The 17175-nt window shown below is 48.2% G+C and overlaps 1 protein-coding gene across 5 annotated transcripts in view; it reads right to left on the reverse strand.

The window, feature by feature from the left end:
• Bin1 (bridging integrator 1) overlaps positions 1 to 17175 on the reverse strand; it is a 57849-nt gene that overhangs the window by 16845 nt on the left and 23829 nt on the right. For all 5 annotated transcript variants that reach the window (XM_027400672.2, XM_027400677.2, XM_027400680.2 and 2 more), the window contains exons 2-6: positions 11742 to 11822; positions 5109 to 5163; positions 4886 to 4980; positions 4377 to 4472; positions 3417 to 3524 (exon numbers count right to left, since the gene is read on the reverse strand). In XM_027400672.2, the coding sequence (XP_027256473.1) occupies positions 3417 to 3524; positions 4377 to 4472; positions 4886 to 4980; positions 5109 to 5163; positions 11742 to 11822 (435 nt within the window). The remainder of the gene's footprint in view (positions 1 to 3416; positions 3525 to 4376; positions 4473 to 4885; positions 4981 to 5108; positions 5164 to 11741; positions 11823 to 17175) is intronic.

Here is a 17175-nt window from a genome sequence, read left to right on the forward strand (position 1 = left end):
GGTCCCAGTGAGAGACCCTGTCTCAAAATATTAATGTGCACAACTTCTCACAGACAATACTGGATCTTGATCCCTAGCCTAAACACACAAGCACACTGGGGGACAGGGGTGAGAAGCAAACAGCCTAGAGAGCTGGAGTACAGAGGCAGACCCCAGACTCAGTGGAACCCTGCCCACATTAACGAGTGTCAGCCCTGAGATTCAGCTGGCTGGCCACTGCTTTCTATGACCCTCCCCCCCAGAAGTTTCCTGCTTGCTTTCTTAGGACCAGAGTCTGCCTGACTTTGGTTTCCAGTTTCTCTTTACTTCCCTGGGGAAGTTGTCCCCACAAATCCCTCTCCTATGACCTATCCAAACCAGGGACCAGTGGCAGTGGCTCAGTACCTCTATGAAGGGCACAGTGAGACAGGGAAGGAGGAGCTGGGCTGAGGTGCCCATGCCCAGTACCCATGGCTCTCTACCTACATCTCTTTCTGCAGAGTGCTTACATCTACCAAGAGGTGGCGCTAGACCCCTGCACCATGTGAGGCTGTGAGACACACACACACACACACACACACACACACACACACACACACACACACACACACGGGAAGGGAGGAAATGTCTGTATAAACACAAACAATTCCCTTGGGACAAGTCAGATCAGAGCTGGGAGCCCCTCCGCACCGGTCGGGTGCCCCAGCAACACTGCATAGAACAAGGGCAGGGTCCACTTTAAATCTCCAGAAGTCAGGGCCTGAGTCCTTTTCTATGTCCCTGACATTCTGGCCTACTAGGAAGCACTCAGAAGGCAGCTATGCAGCTATACCACAAATACTACCCGTTAGGAAGCACTTTGGAGTGACAGAGCAGGCCTTGCAGCCCCCCACGCCCTTCTCCAATCTAAAAGCAAGGAGCTGACTAGAGAGACTGCACTAGTCTTGCAGGCAAGCCCAAGAAGCTGAAGCAAGTCTAGAGAGCTCCCAGGGCCAACCAGGGCCACAAGAAGACAGTTAGTTCTACAAACTCAGCTGGCAGGGGATACACTGTCTCCCAAAGACAATTCCAAGAGCTGCCCACTGGTGACAAAGGCAACTCCAAAGTTGATCCGGTTTTCCAGTTAGCATTAGGGAGAGATGGGGGGAGGGGAATGAGAGAGAGAAAGAATTAGAGAGAAAGAGAATATGAGAGAGGGGAGAGAGAGGTGTCGCCTGGGGAAAATGAACCATGTACAGGCCAGCATTTGAAAAGGGGATCCTGTACCTCAGCCTCCCCTGTTGCTCCCCCACAGTGAATTGGGGGCCCTCTCAAGCAGGGGGGCCCCACCCACACCTGTCTCAGGAGCCCTAAAGCATCAGGTAGACCCCATCCCAGGCCCTAATCCCAGGGACCTCTCCAATGCATTCAGAGTACCCCACCTTGTCGGGAAGGAACAAACATAAATCTGGCTTCAGCTGGTGCCCCACCCCCTCTCAGCCCACAAGCTTCCTGATACTCCTGCTCTACCTCCCAAAGCTACCCGGGTGTTTTCCTGTAAGCCTGTGCCCACAGGCTCTGCATGACCAGCCACCTTGATCCTAACCTCAGTGCCTCTGAAGTTAGCCCCAAGCCTTGGCCTTAAAGAAATTAGGCAGTGGGTCAGGTCAGAAATTAGGCCGGTAGCCGTGTCATGTAGGAGTTCCCTCCCTCTGCTTCCTGAGCATTTGATACGTGGCTGAAGATGATGAAATCAGGAGGTGGCCCAGGAAAAATAGGGCACTGTCCAGGAGAAATCCGACCTCTTCCTGGGTCAAGTCTCCATTACCTGCCTCATCCCTGCTATAAAGAGTCTCCTGAGTCTCAGCAAGGTGGGAATTGAAAACAATGTGGTCCACTTCTCTTGGTCTACCTGGCTAACCTCAGCAGACCCAAACCAAACTTCAGATAGTTCCAGGTTTAGGACTTAAGATTCACTGGCAGGATGGTGGTATGGCCCAGCATCTAGTAGAAACCCACTTAAAACCTTTTCCCTCCATGGAACCTCCAAAGGACGACCCTTCTGGATCCAGGTCTCCCTAATAGGTTTTGTATCCCGGAGAGAACACAGAGTCTTCTCCAGTGGCCTGGTCCTGTGTCCTCTAGCAAGGACTGCTTACATGGAGTCCAGGTCAAGGACCAGGTTAGCCACTCCAGGGCTCAAGTTAGGAGCCCCACTCAGCTATAACCAGCTCTGGGATCCTGGAAGTTAGAGTGCCTCTGGGGGCAATATGTCTCCTCAGAATACCCAGAATAGCTTTGGAGCTCCAAACAGCTTGAGGAATAGGTCAGGAGTCCCCAGAGAGAGTAGACACTCAAAGGTGTTCCTCATTAGGGCAGTAGTAGATGTCAGTCATCTGAAGGAAGCATAGACTTGGGTGGGCGCCCCGGTCAGCCACAACTCCTAGGCCCCAATCTGCCAGGAGACCTCGTCAATTGTTACCTCTAAAACAGGAGTCTCAGAGGCATCTGAAAGCCCCACCTCACCCAACCCTGTGCCACAGGCCTCCAGCTCAGAATCCAGCCCTGTCTTTCTCCAAACCCCAGAAAGAAGTAAAGCCCTCCCTTATCCCAGGGAAGCTTGCAAAGGCTGGGCAGAGAGACACCCAGGAGAGGACCACAGACCAGAAGGCGCCAGCACGTGCAAGGTTAGAAGCCAGTATCACCTGATTTCGGAGCAGGTTAGTTTGAGCTACAAGATGAGCCTGTAGTTTGCCTTGGCACCACTGGGGGGCGGCTTTCTCAAGCAGCGAGACAGGCTGGGGGGCAGGGAGGAAGGGAAGGAGAGAGGTCATGGCAAAGGAGAATGGAGAGACAGGAGGGAGGTGGGAGGAAAAAAAAACAGAGACATAGATAATTAAACACCAAGCCCACAACCCCACACAGAGTCAGACAAGCCAGACCCCATCCAGAGGCCAGCATGCAGCAAGTATAGCTTTTTCCCTCCCCAGGCCCGGAGGGTGAGAAAATAAGGGGAATCCCACCCAAGTGGTCGTGGAAAGGGGAGTTGAACTGTAATTGCAAAACAATTATGAGAGGAGTAAGCAGGGTAGAGGAATTCGCACACAGGGCTCTGCTACCCACCCACTCACCACAGGACTGTGACCAGCTCTGTGACTAGCCCACAGGCTTGTTCCAGCAAGACAGGGTCACATCGGATCCCATGACAGAATTCCACTCAGTGCATTGAGCAAAGTAGCGCCACGCCAGGGAAACCCAAGCTGGCTCTAGTCTCATTCTGGAAAAACTGCCTCAGAGCAGGGCAAAAGGGCAGAAAAAGGCCAGCAACAGCCCCCACCCACCTGCCGAGGTACCCTCAGGATCTTCTGCTCTCTGGCACTGAGTTCACCACACCACCACCTGCAGCTGGGAACCTTGGACTAACCTCTCTGATTCCCTGCCCCTATCCTAGTCCTTACCTTGGCAATTTTGGCTTCATCCTTCTTTTTGGCGGTTTGAAGAGACTCATAGTGGTGCCGGGCACTATCATAATCCACCAGCTTCCGCCCCCGCTTGGCAATGCGTGACTGGGGAGCAAAGAGAGGAAGGCTCATTGGGGCCAGATGCCAAAATCCCGAGCGTGGGCCCAGAGAAAGTAGGCAAGGTAAACACAGCAGGCCTGAAGTAGACCCCAATCTGGCAACAGAGCCTTTTGAAGACACTGGAGCACATAAAGGAGATATCCCTCCCAACCCTCCTAGGCTCCTCAGACTCCTGCACCTCTATGGGCAGAGCACCTAGGGCCTTGGTAGCATCTGTGGAGACTTTATCATACAAGGCTCCAAGCATGTATTCAGTTCCAGCTGAAGCAACTAGGTTTCTGAACATTCAATTCTGAGCACACACACACACACACACACACACACACACACACAGAGAGAGAGAGAGAGAGAGAGAGAGAGAGAGTTAACAGGCAACACACACCCTACCAGATACACAGTGTAGGGTCTTACACATCCTCCTACCTAAGGGCCTGCCTGAGGTTACATAAGTGGCAACAATTACTGGGGAGAGGAGATACTCTGGACTGCCACACTGCCTGCAAATTGTACAGGGTGCTCTAGTGATGTAGCTTTTCAAGCTGTCACTCATTCTAGGGTAAGCATAACCCCCAAGAAACTCAACTAGAATCTGGTAAAATCATTTCTTTGGCATATCATTGGTGCACTGTATCACCATCACAATGTCACATAAGCCAGCTGGTGGCTGGTCACATAGAGACCAGTCCGGAAGAGACAAACTGCCAGGCTAAGCAGATACCAGACTACAGGGTAGTCACCTCCCACCTGAGCCAGCCCTACATTATAGGTTCTCCCAGACTCCAGCTCCTTCCACAAGCGCCAAGCCACAGCAAGACAATGGGCCAAGAGGTCTCTTACCTTAATGTCAGGGAACTGGCCCAGGTAGGTGTCCATGGTCAGCAGAGCCTGATCCACCAGCTTCTGGTGGTAGTCCATCCATAGTAGGTCATTGTTCTGAAACACAGGAACAAGAATGCTTCGGAGAGCTAAGCCACACAGTCCCCAGCTCCTGTCCCACAGCCCATCACCTCAAAGCTCTGTGGACTCTCAGAGCCTGGGTTTCCCGAGGTTGCAGTGTCCCTAAGATGACAGCAAGGTTCAAATACAGTAAAGACTGGCAAGGTGAGACGGTGTGACTCATGAGCCCTAACATATAGGGACAGCCACAGTCCCTTTCTCAAACTCCAGTGTGAAGGGTACCAAAAGCATAGCCTGCAGAAAAACGAAGGCAGCTTGGCCAAGGCTACATCACATATGAGTGCTGCAAAATCAGGGTAGCATGCACCAGAAGGTAAGACATTGTGGGGATGGGAGCTGAGGTCAAAAGGGCCCTGGGGGAAGAATCAAGGCCACCTTCCCATGTTTACCTCTGCAATCTTGTTTGCTTCATCCCTGCCAGGCCACTCGGGCTCATATACCTCCTGGAGACACTCACTCAGCTTCTTGGAGGCTTCGTGCATGGCTGTGGGGATAGGGAGAAGGTACATGGACTCCACATGCCATCCCCCATCCAGATATCAGCACCACGAATGTGGTCCAGCTGCCCCAAGGCTCTGCAGCCCCAGTTCCTTGCAGACAGACATACCCTACCTTTAACAGAAGCCAGGTAGGTGCGGAGATCCTTCTGCAGCCGGGTGCCCTCTGTCTGAAAAAAAAAAAGACAGGAACTAGGTCAGGGCCTGGGGACAGTGGTTACCAGCCATCTTCTTCCTATTACCCATCTCATGACAAACCAGGCTTTCATCTTGCCAACATCCACCAACCTGTGTTCTCCTATAATAAGGAACCTCAGAGCACAGCAGCTGTGGCCCTCTGGCCATGTTTACTGTCACTGCTACTCCCTCCATTGGGAGCCCCACAGCTCCATTTGTCAGCTACCACTCAGTGGTGTATGAATGACTAGAAGACAAGACCCCTGCACAGTGGATGTCACACTGAGGTATTGCTGAACACCATAAACACAGAGCACATGAATGAAGGAGTATGAATCTCAATGACAGTGAACAAGTGACGAATGAGCACAGAAACACAGCCAGGTAGGTACAAGGACCAGCAGGCACCTTATTCTGCAATCTTAGGCAGTACCTAGGAACTGGGACTCCCACAGTACCAAAGGAAGGACAGGAGGTTCTTGTGAGCCTTCACAGAGACAATGATGCAGATACCACCGAGAAGAAAAGCCCAGAAGGAATGGTGTTAGCAGGGTGAAGAAGTATAGAAATACTTCAAGAACTCTAAGGGCCCCTAGTCCAGGCAAGAAGGACAGTAGAAAACGCTGTAGAGAATAAGTTAGCCAACTATGAAGCTTCACAGGCTAGGAGAGTAGCAGACCTGAGGCAACGGAGCCAACAGAAAGGATCCAGCCATGGGCCAGTGCCTGTGGTATAAGAAATGGACCAGGAATGCTGAGATGCAAGTACCAGGAGGGTTATGTAACCCTCCTGGTTATGGGTAAGAGTCCTCAAACTACCCAAAGTGCTAATTGGAAGGTTCCAGAAGCCATGGAAGAAGAGAAAGAACATACAGTTTGGGGGTCATGCAGTAAATCAGTATATCTCCCTGAGGCTCAGGAATACAGAACAAGTAACGACCCGGCCTGGCACACCACAAGTGCTTGGGAATGACTCAGATGAAACACCAGTCCCCAGAGCCTTAGAGTCAGGCCTCGGGAGTGGGCTTCACCCTGGGGAAGGGACATACAGCTGGGGTGGTTGTGTCTCAGGAAGCAACCATCTTGCCCCTCTCATCCTGGAGGAGAGGGAAGGAGACATGGACATGACTAGCACAGGAGACCAGCACTCTGACCTGAAAATTATCTCTGCCCACACTGGTCCATATCTGGAAAGGGCATTCAGGGACTGGCCACCTTCCTGGCTCACCCAGCACCCTCTGACCTCTGTCGCCTCCTGCCAGCAGGCCCTTCCTTGTCTGCTGGGACCTTAACTTCTCCCCCTGGTGCTCATAGCTCGGTGTACCATTCTCTCACCATCACCACTTAACAAGGATGCTGTGAGGTCAGCAATGTACTCAGCATCGTACAAAGCCCAGGAGATTCAGAGAGCACCTCTAGCCAGAGGGTTCAGGCTAAGTGGGTAACTGGCTACAATGGCTCCCAAGAAGTTCCTGAAATGTACAGATTTATAAGGTCCCTGCCCCACGTTATATAAGCAGTAACAATGGCTGGGGAGAGGAGATGCTCCAGCCAGGCATGCTGCCTGCAAGTCAGGAAACTCCAGGGATACAGCTCTGGTTAGTCACCAACCACGCTGGGTGGGCTCTTCAGTGCACAGCTGCCATTGAGTCACCCATGCTCGCTCCAATAAACTCGTGGTTCACTCCGCTAGACTTGGGTGGAATCCTTTTATTGTTTTGTCATCTGTACTCTATTTTGCATCTCATGTCACACAGCTGAGGACACCAGCAGTGGCAGTTTAAGAAGAACACGTAAAATACCACATAATAAAACAGAGAGAGTGAAAGGAACAAGATCCCTCTCTCACACTCTTTCAGCCCAGCCCCCAGAGGACAGCTGTACTCTGACAAACATCGGGGATTCATCCAGGAAGCCTGTCAGACCCCGATACTCACAGATGCACAAGCCCTTTATGAGATGACACAGACACAGAACCCACATAAGTCCTCCTGTGCACTGTGTATATCTCTACATTACTCATAATGCAAATGAGATGCACACAGCACACAATTGCTTTGTTTGTCTAATCTTGTTTGTTGTTGTTGTTGTTGTTGATTCTTCCAGAAATAGCTTCACTCTGCAGTTAGTGAAACCCACACACCAGCAACTCACAGATAAAGGAGGCTGACCACCCGACATGTAACCCTGGTCAGATGGAAGTTTGAACACCCAAGTTCAAGACTCACTGAGTACAAATTAAACGAGGAAACCAAAGCTGGACCTAGAAGTGTTGTGAGACAGAATGCAGAGCTCACAGCACTGGACAGGAAGAAGCTCAGCTTTCCAAGGCTTCTCCCCATTAACACCTTAAATGCTTCGCTGTTCAAAATGAGGATTAAAGAAAGTATCTTACTTGATGCCACAGAACCTTCCAGATCCGACTTCTCTTTCTGTTAAGTATCCCTCATCCCAGCCACACCTTTAGCCTCCTTCCTATCTCTTGCAGCACACACCCCTACACTGTACCCAAGCAAGAGGCCCCCGTAGGGTTGGCTATGATTTAATCAATTTACCCAAACCAAGGCCCTTGTGCCTCCCAGACACTGAGTTGGGAGCAGATTAGCAGCACTCCGTTGAGCAGGGGGTTACCTAGAACAGTCATCCTCTAAACAGGACAGCTGGGCAACAGTTCTCTAGAATTTCCTGGGTTCCAATCACAATGCCATTAGAGTCCAGCTGGGAAAGAATATTCAGGGCCACTACTCATCTGGGCCCATAAATGTTAGTAGGGACCTGACACAGAGCCAGAGGAGGCCAAGCTCAGCCAGCCTCCACACACCCCTGCTGGGCCTTCCTCTATTCAGTCCCACCCTAAGCCTGCAGACAGAGGCTCCGAATCTCCTAGTTGTTTTAGGGGGCATTCAGCTTCAGTCCCAACTCTTGCCAACATAGGCTTTCAGTGCCAGGGACAGGCTTTCACATCACAATGAATCCCGGGACCCAGCAGTCTAGAACAGCCTACACGTAAGAGTTCAGCCAGCCTGGTTGCCTGCAATGGCTTCTTGGGATAAAGTAATGTTTGCAAGATGTGTCACAGAACCAACACACAAGGCAGCTCTGATATGAGCCAAGCCTGTACGTTAATAACCAGCCCTAAGCTGTGAGTCCCGAAAGCCCAGAACTAACACCCACTGAAACAATACAAAAAACTGGAACTCTGGAGGCTGCCCCAGGATAGCAGTGCTGTGCAATCTCAAGCCTCTGCATGGATCCCCATTGGCAAAGGAACTCTGAGACTGGCCTCCATGTGACTCTGGCTCCAGTGACCATTGAGTTTCTTGCACCTTTGCTGCACTGGTCAGCAGTGACCATTGCTCTCAAAGACCATCTGGAACTTCCAACAGCACCATCCTCCCAGCCAGCCACAGCTAAAGGACCCAGCAGCATGGGCCAAGCCTGCTCCCAAGCTCCCTCCCTGGAGATGATTCCCCCATAGAAGCATTTTCTGCCCAACTGTTCGCCACTTGGTGAGGTATCTGTTTACACAATACTACCATAATCTCTGTATAGCATGGTGTTGTAAGGGATGTCTGTGCGGATCGATTGAACATATTCGAAAGGCAAGCCTCAATCCCAATGGCCTATCAGCTCTGCTTGTTACAGCGACTAGCACCCACTAGGTCCAAAGACAGCCATCCATCTGGGGCACCGTGAAGGGAAGTAACAGCAGGCAACCTCTGTCTCTTCCAGAGGTCACAAGAAGGAGAAGGAGACTTACTGCCCTGAAGACTGGACACACTGTCCACCTTATAGTAACCTAGAGTTAAGCTTGCTATGCTGAGGACTCCGGGACAGGCACAGGAGAAACTGTAGCTCTGGCTTCCCACACCCAGCTCTGATCCCGGTTCTGTAGGCTGGCTGAGGACCAAGCTCACTGCAGCTCCTGGATTTTCTCCCTCAAGAATAGAGAACAGCCCCCATACCCTTCCCAAGCCACACCTTACCATCCCCAATGACCCCTTGCCAAGTCATTCCTCACACACCCCAGACTATTCCAGACCCGTGACCTCCAAGTGAAGATCATCGAGTTGCAAAGGAGACTGCAAAGCTGCACTCCCAAAACTACCCTGACCCTAAACAGACACCAATCCAGGGCAGCCTGAGCCCCAGCCCCGGTGAACCTCCATGGCTATCTTCAGCGCCAGTCTCTGGGCCTAGTCTCTCAACACCCCCAAGAAGTGCTGAGGGAGGGCTTGCCCAGGGCAGAGACCTAGCAAGGGTAACCCTGATGCAACCATAGTGTAAGGCATTGAAAATTAGCATCTGACAGAAGCCAACTGGCAGAAAGAAACCCCTTCTAGCTAAGGTTGACCTGTAATAGAGCATGCGTAAAAGAAAGTGCACGAGGTATAGCCATCTCCATCTGCCCAGAACAAGTCATTGAACTTCTAACTCTTCCCAGCTCTCTTACCCACATCCTCACTCAAAGGAGTTCTCTGCTTCTATCACTATCCATGTGCTGATGGTTCAATTCCTTGTTGTGGAACAAAAGAACTTAGAAATCCCCGGTGTAAACACCGTGGGAAATATAGGGAGTGCTGCTCTGTTGGACCAGGCCACTGGGACACACACACACACACACACACACACACACACACACACACACACACCAGCTCCTGCCTCTATGCATTCCTTGTCCTCCCCCCTGCTCCCTCCACCAGCCCAGCCTGCTTTAAAGAGACTCCAGAGTCCTCACTCCAAGCTCATAGCATCCAGCTGTCCTTTGGGCTGGGTAAACTTGGAGAAACTTAAAGGACCAGCATCCTAATTTTAATCTACAAGCCCCCAAAACTAGCCATGTGGCCTTAACTGCTCTGAAGCCCAGTGCTTCACCTGACAATAAAGAAAACAGTGGGAGCTGAGGGCTTAGCTCAGCTGGTAGAGTGCTTGTCTAGCACATACAAATCCCTGGGTTCCATTCTAAGCACACATGGACTATGTAGTAGAGCAAGCCTGTTATCCCAGCACTTGGAATGAAGGCAAAGGGGTCATGCTCAATCTTGGCTACAGAATGAGTTCAAGGGCATCCTGAAATACAGAAGACCCTGTCTCAAGAGAAAATCAAAAAAACAAAAAACAAAACAAAACAAAAGGCTGACAAGGCTATGTGTGGCCCATAGTTTTCAAAAGGGTTTTAAAGCTGCCCACGGCCTGAGGGGAACAGCTAACTAGGGACATGTGCTGCCTTACAATAGACTCAGAGGCCAGCGATTCTGACTTTTTGCTTAAGCTTAGGTTTTACAGATGAAGAATCTAAAGTGGCAGAGGACCCCTGTCAGGGAGCCTACTCAGGCCTTGAAACGCCTCCCATTACTGGCCCAGGGGATAAGTAGCCATGGTGGTTCCCAATCCTGCCCTGGGGAATCTCTTGGGTTAGATATCTCTGGCAGACCAGGACATATCCCTAAACTCTCTCCTCACATGCTCTCCTTTGTCACCCTGCTGCTCCCCAGTCCTCTCCCAGCATGCTTCAGCCCTCTGCCAGCATACTAATTGGCCTCTCCCAGCATGCTGTCACTCCCTCCACATCCCAGGCCCAGGCCAATGAGACCCTTCCCCTGGGTTCTAATCCAGCTAGCTGCAGAGGCTTTCATGGGCACCTTCAATGCCACCCAAGATCTCAGCTATAGATGGTGTACATGACACTGGGGTCTCCCAGCCTGGGCCTACTCCACCACCCCCCATTTCCAGCAGGGCCCTAACCTCACCTCCCATGTCCTGCCCCACTCTTGTGGCCTCATAGTCTCATGGAACTGTCCTGAAGAAGCCATAGGCCATGGGTCAGCGCAGCCTCCCTCCACCCCCAGTCATGGAATGTTGTAGGTCATCTCCATTTGGGATGTTCAAGGTTTTCTCTTCAGGAGGGAAGTCCTCCCTTGCATCTAATTGTTGCTCCAGGCTGCCTACATAACTAAGACTGGACTATGCCCTTGTAAGGGTGCCCTCTGTTTGCTTCCAGGCTTTAGAGCCAAACACACAGCATCTGAATCTACTTCCAAAGCTAGATGGCCTTGGGTAACTGGTCCTACTTCCCTCAGCCTAGCTGCTTGGCCTATGAAAGGGGAACACTGGGACAGCTGCCCTCCAGTGCTATCTGGTGAACCCATGAGCCATCTACAAAGGACCAGCTGGAACCTGCCATTCACCTGGGCACTCATCGTGTCCACATAATGCCTAAGTCAAATCCAGCCTGCTTGGACCTCCACATTAAATGCTGCAGATGCCCCTCTCCTAGCAAGAGGTTCCTCTAGCTCCCACTGGCCTTGACATGTGAGCTTTCCTACAGTCTAGCCACAATCCCTGGCTCACTTTCAGGCTTCCCCTCCCTGTTTCTCACTGTAAGTTTCCCAAAGAACATGGCCTCTTCTCTCTGATAGTCTCGGCTGGGACCAGGCCATCCTCCTCCCCCAGAAAGTCCTTCACAACCTCAGTAACTCACGCCATTCCCCCTTCTGGATTTTTCTACTTCGTAAGTACGGTCCTCACCATCTGCTACCTGGCAAACGTGTTCCACCTTCAGAAACACTCACCAGCTGCTTATTGAAGTTCTGGACACACTGCTCAAACTGCTCATCCTTAGTCTCATCCGCCTTCCCCAGTTTCTGCAGGACCTGCCGGCACAGAGAAAAGGGAGAACCATCAGCTTGACAAAGCACAGTCGCTGGAACAAGGGTGCTCAGTCACTGAAGGGTGGGGCGCAAGGACAAGAGGACTGTCACTGTGCAACGGTCAGAGTGTATCTCCACATTTCTATGTTGGAAAGTTATACTAACAAGGCAGTGTGGGCAGGTAAGGCCCCTTGGAAGGTAACCAGGCCAAGAGGACTTTTTCTTCATGGATGGATAATGGACATCATTATCAATGGATTAGATCAGTTATCAAGAGAGGTTTAGTCATGTGGGGTGCCTCAATATCCACACACGATTGGTTCCAGTCCCAATACCAAATTTCACGGGTGTTCACTCCTTGTATAAAATTGTGTGGTATTCCATAGTAGTGCACACATCCTCCCATATACATATCAGTTTGGATAAGCATCTCTCCTACATATGCCAAAGGCCCATGTGTTAATTTGGCCTCAAGCCTATGGTGCCAGTGGGACGTGGTAGAACTATTAGACGGAGCTTAGTGGGAAAGAGTTAAGTCACTGAGGACATGCCCTTGGAGATCTGACTGGGACTCTGTTCCCTTCTCTTTCTTTTTCATCTATGTGCTATCCCCAAATATGACATACTGGCTCGCCCTGGGCCCAACAGTAACGAGTCGAATCCACTGAGGATTTTACCTGCTACACCTCTAACACGTGCACCAAACAGACCTATCCTCTTTTGTTCAGTTTTGTTTTGTTTGCCTTTTTTAAACTGAAAAACAATTTTTTCACACAATACATTCTGGTTAGACTTTTCCCCTTTCCCAGCAACTCCCAAAACCTCCCACCTCCCTACCCACCCAATTTCACACTTTCTTTTTCTCCCTTTCAAAAACAAAACAAAAGCAAACACACACACACACACACACACACACACACACACACACACACACAAAGCCCCACAAAATCAGGTATCTAAATATATAAGCAAGGCCAATAACACACACACACACACACACACACACACACACACACACACACACACACAATGTCCAAACTGAACAATATGGGATAAGAGTATACAAAAAGACCATTGCATTTGCTTGCTGTCCTACTGTTGGGCACAGGGACTACCCTGAAGTGTGGTTAATATTCCCAGTGAGACTCCATTGGAGAGAACTAGTTTTTCTTTTTGCAAATGGGTACCAATTGCAGACAGCTTCTTAGGAGTGGGAGCCCTTGTCCCCTTCCCCTTCTCAGCACTGGGACCCCATCTGGCTTAAACCTGTGCATGTCCTTTGCATGCTGCCACAGTGTCTAAGGGTGCATATGTCCTGTTGTGACTGAAGGACACTGTTTTCGTGGAGTCATCCATCACCTCTGGCTCTTACAATCTTTCTGCCTCCTCCTCCCCATAGATCCCTGATTCCTGAGAGGAGCATTTCATGAAGACATCTGATTTATGACTGAGTGCTCAGAATCTCTCTCACTCTCTGCACATTGTTCAGTTGTGAGTCTCTGTATCAGTTCCCATTTCTGATGATGGCTAAACAAAGCAACAGATCTATGGGTGTGGCAGAATGCCATAAGGATCATTTTATTGCCATGCTCCTTTAGTGGAACAGTAGTTTTGGTTTTCCCCTAGGCCCACAGTCTATCCAGTTTCAGATTCTTGGCCACCTGAGCAGTGTCAGACATGGGTTCCATCTCTTCTCAGAGAGTAGTTGATTACTCACTCACACAATGTTTGTGTCACTGTTGCCCCAGCACATCTCACAGGCAGGTCACCACTGTAGTCACATGGTTTATAACTAGGATGATTACCTTTCTCCATTGGTAGTATACAGAGCACCTTCCAGTACCATGAACACTAGTCAGTAGAGGTAAGGCTCTAGTTAGTCAGGTGCCACTTCAATTTCTCTGTGTTCAATGAGATGTGTAAATGCTGTCTTCAGCAATAAGGCCTTACCATCAGTTTCTGACCATGATGGGTAATCTTGTTGATGTGTTCTTAGATTTGGTTTACAAGTATTTTATTGAGAAATTTTGCAACTATGCCCATAAGAGAAATTTGTTGGTTAATTTGTTCGTTTGTTTGTTTGGGAAGACTTTTAATTACAGTTTCTCTTTCACCAGGGGTTATGAGTCTGTTTAAATTGCTTATCTGATCTTGGTTTAACTTTGATGGGATATGTATGTATGAATGTATGTATGTATATCCATTCCTTTTAGGTTTTCCAGTTTGGTGGGGAACAGATTTTCAAAATATGTCCTTATGATTCTCTGGATTTCCTTGGTACCTGTTGTTACATCCCCTTTGCCCTCTAAGTTTGTTCATTTTAAAACTCAATTTTATTGATTTTTCTCAAAGAACCAACTCTTTATTTCATTGATTTTTTGTATTGATTTTGTTTCTATTTTATTGATTCCAGCCCCAGGTATGATTAATTCTTGTCATCTACTCCTTTTAGATATAAGTTCTTTTTGTTCTAGCTCTTTCAGGTGTACTATTAAGTTATTAATATGGTATCTCTCCAAATTTTTATGTAGGCATTTAGTGCTACTAACTTGCCTCTTAAAACAGTCTTTACTATGTCCCATAGGTTTGGCTATGTTGTGTTTTCTTTTTCATTCAATTCTAAAAAGTTTTTTTTTTAATTTCCTCCTAAATTTCTGTCTTGACTCATGTTTCATTCAATAGAGAGTTCTTTAGTTTCCATGAGTTTGTAAGCTTTCTGTTGTCTCATGTGTTATTGAGATCAAGCTTTAATCCATGGTGGCCAGATAGGATGCAGGGTGTTATTTCAGCTTTCTTGTATTTGTTGAGACTTGCTTTGTGCCCAAGTTTCGGAGAAAATTCAGTTTTGGAGAAGAGGTCAGTTTTGGAGAACATTGCCAGAGGTGCAGAGAAGAAGGGAATATTTTGTGTGTGTGCTGGGGTAAAATGTTCTGTAAATATCTATTAGGTCCATTTGATTTATAAAGTCATTTGGCTTCAGTATTTGTTTAGTTTTTGTCTGGATGACCTACCTATTAGTGAGAATTGGGTACTGAAGTCACCCATTATCTCCGTGTGAGGATTGATGTATGATTTTAGTTTTTTGTTTGTTTTTGTTTGTTTGTGAACTTGCATGTTCTTGTATTTGATATATGTTTAGGATTGCAATATCCTTTTGGTGTATCTTTCATTAAATGAGTGCATAGTGTCCTTCCCTATCTCCTCTGATTAGTTTTGGTTTGAAGTCTGATTTGTCAGATATTAAAATGACTACACCTGTTTGCTTCTTAGGTTCATTTGCTTGGAATAACTTTTTCCATCCTTTTACCCTGAGTTAATTGTGAGGTGTGTTTCTTGGATGCAGAAGAAAGATGTATCTTGCCTTCTAATCCAATCTGTTAGTCTGTATCTTATTGGGGAATTAAGATGGTTAATATTTGAGAGTTACTAATGAACAGTGTTTACTGATTCTATTATTTTATTGTTCTGTGTGGGTTTTTTCTCCCTCTTTTAATTTACTCATCTGGTATTATTTATTCCTTCTTCTTGGGTGTGCCTGGCCTCTTCAGACTGAAGTTTTCCTTCTAGTGCCTTCAGTGAGCTGGATTGGTAGATAGAGACTGTTTAAATTTGTTTTTATCATATAATGTCTGCCTTTGTCCATCAATTATGATCAATACTTTTGCTGGGTGTAATACTCTGGGCCAGCATCTGTGCTCTTTCAGACTATTGAACATCAGCCTGGCCCTTCTGGCTTTCAGAGTCTCCATTGAGGAGTCAGGTATTATTCTAATGGGCCTGTCTTTATATGTTATGTCATCTTTTTCACTTGCAGCTATTAATATCCTTCCTGTGGTCTGTATGTTTAGGATTGTGGTTATTATGTGCTGTAGGAAATTCCCTTTCTGGTCTTTTCTATTTGGTGTTCTGTATGCTTCTTGCACCTTCATAAGCACCTCCTTCTTTAGGTTGGGGAAATTTTCTAGGATTCTGTTGAAAATATTTTCTGACCCTTTGACCTGGGTTTCTCCTTCCTCTATTCCTATTACTCTCAGATTTGATCTTTTCATAGTGTCCCAGATTTCTGGATGCATTGTACCTGGATTTTTTTGACATTCAACATTCTCTTTGACTGAGGTGTTCATTTCTTTTACCTGGTCTTCAATACCTGAGGTTCTGTCTTCCATCTCTTATATTCTGTTGGTGAGGCCTGCCTCTGAGACTTTTGTTCGACATTCTAAATTTTTCATTTCCTGTTTTGTTTCTGTTTCGATTTTCTTTAGTGATTCTATTTCTACTTTCATGTCTTGAACTGTTTTCATTATTTCATTCAACCAGTTTTTTGTGTTCTCATTGGTCTTCATTAAGAGATTTACTCATATTCTCTTTAAGATCCTTAAACATATTCATAACTGCTATTCTAAAGTCCTTGTCTTGTGCTTCAACTGCATTGCATTTCTCATGGCCTACTCTGATAGGGTTGTTGGGTTCTGGTGCAGGCATTTGTCTTGGCTGTTCATGTCTGTGTTTTTTGCATTGGGGTCTACACATCTGGAGTCATGATGATCAGGGTGTTTCTAGGTGTTGATATCGTCTGAGCTTTGTTGGGTAGATGTTTTGTTCTTTGGTGTCTGTTGCCCTCCCTGGATCTTAGGTAAATGTGATGGCTGTGGAGACCCTAGTAGAGAGTGCTTCTGCAGGCCATCAGGTAGCAGAAAGGAATGGGGATGGGCTAGGAGGGGTTGTGTGAAAGACCTACAAAGACAGGGTCCACACCAAGAGGCAAGTCCCAGGAAGTAGAGCCTGCAGTAGGACAGAGAATAAGTCTGGGCAGATGGGGATGGAAGGACTAGGGGGATTCTGGGTCTGTAGCAATGATGGAGTTTCCAGTGAGTGGAGTTGGGATGGGAGGAGGGGCTCCTGCAAGCAGGCTGCTATAGGAAGGACTCAGATTAAGTCTGGACAGAGTATAATGGGAGATCAGAGGAGTAATGAAAATTGCCTGCCCCAGTGCTCAGTGTGGCCACAGGTAGCTACCAGTGGGTCTCTGGTAGCACTTGGGATGTTTCTGGGTATCAGTGGCTGACATAAAGGAATGTAGATGGGCTAGAAGGCCGAGAGACTCCAGGAAAAAAAAAAACTAACCAGGGGCCGAATGCCAAGTGAATGGAGGTAGGGTGGGAGGAGTAGCAGTGGCAAGCAGACTGTTACAGGACTAAGGGAAAGACTCACTTTTTCTCTCTTTTTAGGTCCACTGTACAAAGTATTTGTTACAATAACAACAAACTGACTAAAATATTTGTCTGGCTTCTTCCTTCCTTCCTTCCTTCCTACCTTCCTTCCTTCCTTCCTGTGTGTGGCATATGCCCTTTATGTC

Source organism: Cricetulus griseus, chromosome 2 (assembly GCF_003668045.3).
Source record: "Cricetulus griseus strain 17A/GY chromosome 2, alternate assembly CriGri-PICRH-1.0, whole genome shotgun sequence".
NCBI classification, from domain to species: Eukaryota; Metazoa; Chordata; class Mammalia; order Rodentia; family Cricetidae; genus Cricetulus; species Cricetulus griseus.